The sequence below is a fragment of the Pteropus vampyrus genome, unplaced genomic scaffold (assembly GCF_000151845.1).
Source record: "Pteropus vampyrus isolate Shadow unplaced genomic scaffold, Pvam_2.0 Scaffold39, whole genome shotgun sequence".
In the NCBI taxonomy this organism is placed as follows: Eukaryota; Metazoa; Chordata; class Mammalia; order Chiroptera; family Pteropodidae; genus Pteropus; species Pteropus vampyrus.
The window spans coordinates 3,446,066-3,455,570 of NW_011888820.1; the positions used below are offsets into that span (position 1 = coordinate 3,446,066).

At 38.0% G+C, this 9,505-nt stretch overlaps 1 protein-coding gene across 2 annotated transcripts in view; it reads right to left on the minus strand.

The window, feature by feature from the left end:
- The window catches only part of DTWD2 (DTW domain containing 2), a 94,833-nt gene extending 89,173 nt beyond the window's left edge, over positions 1-5,660 (minus strand). The window contains exon 1 of one of the 2 annotated variants that reach the window (XM_011358268.2): positions 5,324-5,660. In XM_011358268.2, the coding sequence (XP_011356570.1) occupies positions 5,324-5,541 (218 nt within the window). In that variant the 5' untranslated portion in view covers positions 5,542-5,660. The remainder of the gene's footprint in view (positions 1-5,323) is intronic. The other variant, XM_011358267.2, reaches the window with a different exon arrangement.
- Between the last annotated feature and the right edge of the window lie 3,845 nt (positions 5,661-9,505).

Below are 9,505 nucleotides of genomic sequence, written 5' to 3' on the forward strand. Positions count from 1 at the left end.
CTTTTTAAGTAATACCAAATTTTAGAATATACTGTCTCTAAATATGTTTTCTCACTACATAAGCACTAACAGAACTATGAATTATTAATTTTGGGCAAATGCACTTTAAAGAATTAACATGCTTTGATGTCCTTTGAAGAAAACTTCTATCAGAGGGTAATAATATAATTCTTGTTTTTCTTGGGGAAAATAAATCAAACATTTAGAAAGCTCTAATGTGGTTTTTAAAATTGGCCACTCTTCTTTGGAGACTTAATTAAGATTAAAAAATTCCCTTTGCTCAACTTTGAACATATGATTAGCTTGCAAAGCAATTTGTAAATCAGTTAGCTTTCCACATATATTACAAATGAACTACTTCAAAGAATAAACATATTTTCTATACTAACAGGGAAGAACAAATTAACTTAATAATTTTCTCTTGGGAATATAATACTTTTGATATCCACAGAGAATTTGTAGATTATCTAAGTTTTTACCCTAAAAATTATCATCAATAATCTAGTTGATTTTAAATTTACTAAAACAGTTTGTTTTCTAATTTTAAACGTTGATGCCAATTCGACAATCTTAATTATTCTAAACTACCCTAGGAATTACCATTTTTCACTTTTACCTACCAAACTTGCAGATTTATTTACCCTCCTGCTCAGGCAAGCTAGTCACAGCGACATACATGGGATCCAGAATCTAAAACAAATGCCTACAAGGGGCAGGAAGTTAATCACAGATTAATTAAGCAAGAATTACTGGGAACTATGGTGATCTGGGCAGATCATGCCCAATCTAAAAGGTACAGCAATACACAGCTCAGCCAACTATTGCTCAGAAAGGTGACTCCCAAGCTGCTAGTATTCCTGTTCTCACAAAAGCCACAAATCTAGATTTTTATATAAAACATCTTGATTTTTAACTGCTACCAACTATTTTAAAAACTGATGAAATACAGTTCGAAACATCTATGGGCTGTCATTTTGTGGCATCTGCATTCTTCCTAAACACCCACAGTCTTCCTTCCTTCCCTCTCTCATGATTTCATCCCCATCGCTTTTTTCTCCAGAATATCCAAGCCTAAAGAATAAGGAAAAGGTTCAGATGTGGAATAAAGGCACTAGATATTGTTAAAGGGTGCAAACTTGGAACTAGAAGACGAGTTAAGTTCTGGAGACTTAGTGCACAGGCCAGTGATTATAGTCAATAATACTGTATTATATACTTCCAAATTGCCAAGAGACTAGATCTTAAATCTCACCACAAAAAAAAAAAAAAAAAAAATTGGTAATTACATAAAGATAACTAATATTACTAGTGGTAATCATATCGCAATATATGTGTATCAAAGCAACAAGTTGTATATCTTAAACTTACATAGTTACATGTTAATTATATCTCATTTTTTTTTAGAGATAAAGAGCTAGAGAATATTAAAGTTCAGGCAACCGGTTAGTAAGCTTGAAGTAAACATACATCGGCTTTAAAAAGTATGAAAATCAGAGCTACTCTTGCAGCCTAATGGCTCTAGTTTAAATAGTGACTACAGCAACTCTGCAAACAAAATTATAAGTCTTCTTCAGCATGGAGCAAGGTCAAGTGCTTGCATGAGCTGGAAGCCAAGTTGACTAGAGCTGGAGACCCAATTCTGCTACTTATTTGTCACCTCTACCTTTTCATCACTCAACAATATCATCAACTCTAGAATGCTGCTATAAGAAATATCATATATATAACATACCCAGGTTTCGTAGGTAAGCTGCAGATGACTGGTACTTAATAAACGGGTGTTAAATACTTTGGTGTGGTTTATTATAATCCTTACAACTTTGTACTTTTGCAGAAGAAAGCACTAGAGAAAAATTTCTGTCTCAGGGTCTAGCTCTGTCAGTTTATATGCATGTTCTCCCTACTAAAACCCTCCCTCAGACAGATTAAAAAATATATATATATTCTATATTATGACCAGTAATTTGCAAGTAGCTCTTACATTTTGTCCTTAGGCTGAGAGCAATATCCATAGAAGATATAAAAGTATAATTAAGATGTCTAGCATCTTTACTGGAATGAGGCCCTAGCTCGTCTTAAAAGTCAAGCCTTTTATCACTGTATCACCATCCAGTTTGGATTTTGTTTAATAAAATAAAGTATAAATTATGATAGCTAAAAAACACCTATTGGAGTCAAACTTGTCACCAACATTCAAATATAAAAATACTTCAGTAGCATGTTCATTGGGTTCTAGTGCATTAGGCTCAAACTCTCTACAAAGCTTATCTGGCCTTTCCCAATGCAACCACCACTAATCTCTGCAGCCTCATCTCTCATTCCTTCTGCCAAGCTCTCCAAATACATTATATTCTATACACTGTACTCTGTATATGCTGTTCCCTCTAACAGAAACATGCTTTTTATAAAATCTATAACTTGCAATAACAAATTAGTTTGGGATCTTTTAAAGAATATTCCATTCATGTTTAAGATGTCGTATTTCTAAAGAACAAGATTCTGCTGAGAAGTTAAATAACTTTGTAATTCCTGAACAAAACTAATTTTTGGAACTCCCTAGGCTCCCTAGACAACTATAGTAATGTGTTTAGAGAAATGAATATTGTTTTAAATAAACAGTCAAATAATTGTGACTTACTGATAATTCAAATCTAAAATTATTATAAGCATAAATGTAAAGAAGTTGACCCAGAAAACTAATAAAACACTAAGAGCCTAATGAAATAAAATATAAGGAACATCAATTAATTTATATTTTGATAACACCTAGTCTCCATATTTTGATAACACCTAGTCTCCATATTTCTAAAGCTATATTCTAACCAATTAAAATAAATAAACTGCATACCACACCAAATGGAAGAAGAGCTTTTAAAAGGTAGAAAATTTCACTAGAAAAAGAAAGGTGCAAAAATGTTAGAATGAATTATAACCCTAAAGTATTAACTAACTATAACTGAAAATAAGCTAAAATCCATCAGGTCACTTTTATTTATTAAAAAGCAAATCAGGTTAGGTGGTATGGGGAGCAAAACGCATTTTTAGGGCATGAAAATTCTTGGTATAATCCTATAATGGTGGATATATAGTAGAAATTTGTCCAAACTCAAAATATGTACATCACCAAGAGTGAATTCTAATGTAAACTATGGACTTTGAGTGATAATGATGTGTCAATGTAGTTCATCAGTTTTAACAAATGTACCACTCTAGTGGGGAATATATTGATAATAGGGGAAACTATGCACGTGTGAGCCCAAGGAATATGTGGGAAATTTCTGTACCTTCCATTTCAATTTTTCTATAAATCTAAAACTGCTCTAAAAAATAAAGTCAATTAAAAAGGGAAAGCAAATCAGAAAAATTATAAACCTCTGCTAAGCATAGGAGACTAACTTTTTAAAATATATATGCCATTTATAATTAGCAATTCTAGAAAGACTAAAAACTACATGATAACGCTAGCATGATATGTAGCGCTGGATTTATATTTGAAACACTTTTCTTTCAGCATCCCATTAAGACCCCTTCACAGAATTTTTAAGTGTTCTCTCCTAACACCTTTAGACAACTTGTTTAAATAAACTGTATTCAACACCCATTCAGTTCATATATGCAGTCCCTTCTGAACACAAATTATTCATTCTCCACAAAGGTCTATTGAGTGTCTACTACACATAGAACATTTAGAGAATATAAAAAGTCCCTTACATTCAAGATCCCGTCTTAAGTTTTACAACCAGCCCTGGTAAGAATTCAAAATGTCCAAGGTAGTATACTCCAAGTACTCAAGTAGTAAAGACATTCAAACAGTCTGTCCTATTCTTCTTGGAATACTTTTCTCCTGGCTGGATCCTTCTCATCTTTCAATTCTCAATATAAATGCTATCTCCTCAGAAATCTTTCCTGACACCATCTAGCTATTTTCTATCATAGCATTCCATTCTTTTCCTTCATTGCTATAGTTACATATTTGGTTTCTTGTTTCTAGTTTATTATCTGTATGCAATAAAAGACTGAATATTCCACAAGCATACAGACTCCACTATATTACCAGTGACGAACAAAGCACATCAAACACTAGTTAAATGAATGCATAAATCCGGTACTCAGGAGAAAGGTATGAAAGGTATGAAAACTGGTGAGATCACTGGTGGGAGGTATGTGAGGTTAGAAGAGAATCTAGACTCAAGACCTAAAGAAGCTCAATATTTAGAGTTCAAGTAGAAAAGGCAAAGAAGAGTAGGGCAGATAAGTCAGATAAACCAAAGGGAAGCTAAAGAAAGAGTGTGTTTCAAGAAGTATTCAACTACAGAACACTGCCAAGAGTTCTAGAAAAAAGTGAACAGAAATAGATTCATTGGAGTTTATCTCATGGAGATTACTGATGACTTTAGTGAAAGCCATTTCAGGGTAGTGTAGAATCTGATGACAATTTTCATAGTGATTCCGAGATGATGAAGTAGAAGCACTATCTAATAGTTTAAATTGGGAAGGGCAAGAGATATGTGACAGATGGAGATCTTCAGTAACCAAGGAAAATGATCCTGAACACTCAAGAGGTAAAGAGAATAGCGTATCTGAATCGCATGAGATTCAAACAAGCAGGGAAAGCAATTCTCACAATCCTCAAGTACACCAGCATGATGAGGTAATCCTGAAAAGTACTTAAATGACTGGGCACTGTGAGCATTCAATAGTGTTAGTTGTTGTTAGATAACTAACTTTAAGTGTCCTAAGGAGGGCAGAGACAATGTCTGTTTTATCTATGCCTGCATTCCCAGGACCTAACACAGTACCTGGCACACAGCAGGTGCTGAATAAAAATTTCTAAGAGAATTCAGAATTCTGAATACAATCTTACCTATTGTAATAGTCACCTTGATTGTCTCTCTCCTCTAATCCATTTTTTTATTTATGAGATGGTTATGTCACGTAAGCATAAAAGTGTTAACTGCTACAAGTATTACTGTCATTAAGCCTCACTCCATCAGACTCAAGTTCCTTGACAGAACTGTCTGCTCATCACATGACACGCTGAGTGCAGGAAGTAAGGCTAAATAATCATGAATCTGGATAAACGGCTTCTAACTAAAGAACTGTGACAAATATTTCACAGTAACTCCAAGGTCAACCAGCGTACCAGCCACCCTAAGCACGGAGATGCCAAGAAAGCGCTCCCCAGGGACAGGGGGGGGGTCACAGCAGCCGCCTCCCCGGCAGGGGTCGCTGCAGCCTCCTCCGAAGGCCGTCCCCCGTCTCAGTCCCCATGTCAGTCCCCGCCCCACTCCCACCCCAACCCCCACCCCCGCCCCGCGGTCACCTGCAGCGGCTGCATTCGGGCCTCCGCTCGGCGGGCTCCACTGGCAGCTCCCATAGCCCGTCCGCACCGGCGCCGTCCGCCTCTTCGCCCAAGACTGCTGCCGGCGGCGCTGCGCCTCCCTCCCGCCGCTCCTCCTCGTTAGGCGTCTGAGAACTCGCGGCCCCAAGCGGCCGCGCCACGGGGTCGCTGAGTGTTCGCGCCTCTTTCGGTGGCTCCATGGCAGGCGCTCAAGTTGGCTGTCACATTGAGGCCCCGCTGCCGCCGGGGGGCGCCACACACTGGAGGAAACGGCTCGCGCCGCGCGGCCCCACGCACGCACACCACGTACGGGGGCGGGTCTTCGAAGCTTATGCGCGAGGTCCCGCCCCTCGGCAAAGAAGAAACGAACCCATTGGTCAATGGACGTACTTTCACCTAGAACCTGATAGGAAAGTGTGGGTCGTCCTGGGGAGCCGGTGAGATTAGGTTTGTATCACAGGGACAAGTAAAGGAACCCCCTCTGAAAACACCTGAAGTAGCAAAGTGGAAAGAACCTTCTTTAGTTTCATGTATTTAAAAATGAAAATAAGATGGAATGCTGGATTTTCCACCTTACCGTGGCAGTTTTTCATTTATTAATACTTTGTTACTTCTACCAATAGATTTACCACTAAGAGTAGTAGGGCGATACTTAAAGTGTTTATTTCACTATTAGGTTTTTGGTTATCTTAAAATCTAGTTTGTGAATAGAATACAGGGCTCTTGTTTTCAACTATCTTTCATTCTTTTCTCCTGCAAATAGCACCCATCATTTCTTTGGGAGTACTCTAAGGGAGGGATAGGAAAAGGCTGAGGCATCCACCTGGTGATGGATGTAGGATAGGAGGAAGAACTGGCACTTATGACTGTTGGAGTTGAGAGATAATCAAAACCCAGAGGCTGTAGATAGGAAAGTGAATCAAAATAAATACTGGCTGTAGATTTAGTGTAGAGAACCAACTCTATAACTACCAAAATTAAATTCTCATATGATAGCCTTTAAACTCTTGTCTCTAGTTTCAATATATGAAATTTTCTTTAAGTCATTTAAGGTTCCTCCGGACTCCCAACTATGAGGTATGTGAAGGCAGATGAGTCCCGACAAGCCTACTTATATTTGACTTTCTCTTTAACATCTCGTTTCAGATCATGGGCTTTACCTTTCAAAATCCAACCATTTTATCTCTCCTACTACTTCTGCCCTGGGTCAAGCCTCTATGATCTCTTGCCTAGGATTTTGCCATAAGCACATAAGGGGCTCCCTGCTCCATCCCTGCTCCTCCCATTCTCCCAGAGGTTGACCAGAATCAAAGAAAATTCCCATGCAGTGTGCTGGCTGAAAAATTACTGCTTCGCTATCGCCCATGGGAACATAACGCTCTAACAATAAGCTTTCTGCTTCTGTACCCCCGCTTGCACAACTGACCTATGGGTTGACAGTAAAAAGAAGAAAAATAGACTTGTGTGTTCAAACAGGATGAAGAACAGGGGTTTAGGGCTTAAAAACCTTGTACCTCTACATTTCGGGGCTGCTTAATTTGAGGTCTTTGTACCCCTGGCAGACCCAGCTGGCTGAATAAAGAGTGTGTTTCCTATAACTCACTGATTTCTGGTGGTCCGTGTGTCTATCAGGGGCTGGCAGCTACAATAGCAGGAGGGATACAGCCTGAGTTGGGAGAAAAAAAGAGCTATTTCCCCCTCTGGAAAGCAAGAAATTCATTCACCATCCAGGTCTATGAACCCTGACTCTGAAAGTGTGAGAAAATGTATCCCCTACCCAGCCAGCTGCTACTTCATGTGAGATTATCAGCCTGGGATGGACTCTGGTAGCAGAATGAAGACCATCAGTGCCCCAATCTTTGCGAAATGCTGTGACATCATGAAGGGGAACAGAAGTTCCTTTAAGAAATACAACTATTTACCAGTGCAGGAATATTACAAGACAATCTATTGAGATGTTAATGTGTTTTGTTTTTCTCAACTCCTAGTAAGTAACCAGACCATTATGATTCTTAGCCTTGGGGGAATTTGAGTGGTAAAAACTGTTTAGAATATCACACCTTGTGTGTGTTGGGGGGTAAGTGGGGCTGTCTGCAGATGAATAAGTGCCTTTGGAGTAAATGAAAACTGCTAGAGGGAAGATTCTCCTAACTGCCAAGGAAACAAAGGACAACTGAAACCCCACCCTCATGCCTTAGACGCCAAGTTTCCCAGACTTGTGAAGATCCTGCTGTTACTACCAGAATACAAGGGACCAGGATGGCAGAGACAATGGTATCTTATTGGTAGCAAATGATGACAGAAAGTCCAAGGGGCCTCCCTGATGTTTTTGCTGTGAACAATATAAACAGAGTCACTTTTAAATGGAGTCGGGGGTGCCATCCAGAGGTTCCCAGAGGAACTGCCTTGTGTGCCTTACTCCTCAAACATTTGGAATGTTAAAACTGGGTAAAATAATCCTTGGACTGGACCTAAAATAGCTTGTATCTTGAACAAATGTTTGCAAAAATAACAAGAAAAAAGACATTCTGAAAGCCAAACTGAAAACTAAAGACTGTCTTTTGAATTAGCATCATTGTGTTATTTTATCTGTACTTATATAAATTTCTTCTATTCATGTAATTGTTCCCCTTTCCTTTCTCCTAACTACTCTCCTTATTGGTACACTATTTGTCTAAATCAGTGCTTCCCTAAAACCTATTTTGGATCTCAAACTCTTGCTGCCTCTCACTTCGGCCTTTTATTTTTAGGTTAACCTGGCACATGGTAAGATCTTTGGGAACTTTCATGTCACTGGTAGAGAAAAGGCTTTAATAGTGTTTGGGATTGAAGACCCTGCCAGCCCAATAGAATAAGGATTCAGCATTGGATAAATTTGGTTTAAATGAAATAAAGATAAACATCTCTTCCTGTATTAGTTTTCTATTGCCCCTCTAACAAACTACCACAAATTTAGTGGCTTAAAACAATACACATTTATTATGTTACAGTTCTGCATGTCAGCAATCTAACATAGATCTCTAAGAGCTAAAATCCAGGTAGTAGCAAGCTGCATTCTTTTGGAGGCTCTGAGGGAGAATCCATTTCCTTGTTCATCATTTAAGTTGTTGGCCAAATTCAGTCCCTTGTGGTTGTCATTTTCTTGCTAGCTATCAGCAGAGGGCTGTTCCCAGCTTCTAGAAGGCACTCATGTTCCTTCACTTGTAGGGAAGGGAAACCATTACCTCTACTAAACCTCTTAGGGTTCTTTTTGGAATTAAATTGACATAAGAAAAATCAACAGAAGAAAAGCATACAACTTTATTTAACACAAGTTTTTTTGTGACATGGGAGCCTTCATAAGGCATGAAGACCCAAATAAATTATGAAACCAATTTGCTTTTACATTAGGTAGAACAAAGAAAGGCAATTGCTGTACCCTCTAACTCCAGTGAAGAAGTTGAGATTCCTTTTTTCAGGGCAGGGCCTTTCTTCACAGCTTCATTCCTTTCACCTGGCTTGTCTCCCAAGTCACCTGCATCATTTCTTCATTAGTTATACTTTTGTTATAATGCTTGTCTTTTTTTCTCTTAACTTTCCTGAGACTGATTCCATATAAAAATGTCCTTGTTTTTTCTGCATGGGTGTGCAGTTTTCCTTTCATACTTTCTTAAAATTCTAGGTTTAATTAACTTGGAAGTTTATTATCCCTCATCTACACATATAATTTTGATCTTCTGCTTACAAGATTATTTTTTAAAGCATTTTGTTTGCTTAGATTTGTTTGTTTTACTAATTAGTTTTATAAAAGGAGAAACTCACTTTTACATTTTGAATTAAATACCCCTACTGAGAGTCAAATAATTAAAATTTAAAAATCCAATTCAGACAATTGGAAAATTTTTTAATTAAACTGTTGAATGCAACAAAATTAACTCTGTTATTAGAAACAACTGATTATAGAGCAAGACAGAAAATTAAAGATCATCTGACATAGTATTTCTCCAGCTTGGTTTACATTAGAATCACCTGAAGAGACCCAAGGTAAACCAATTAAATCAGAACCTGGGCAGATGGTAAGGCCCCCAGGAATCATTCCTTGTTAAAGCTCGCTACAATTCTATTTTGCAGCTTGAGTCGAAAGCCACTAATCCATTTAAGATCCTACTTTTTACAGATGAGGAA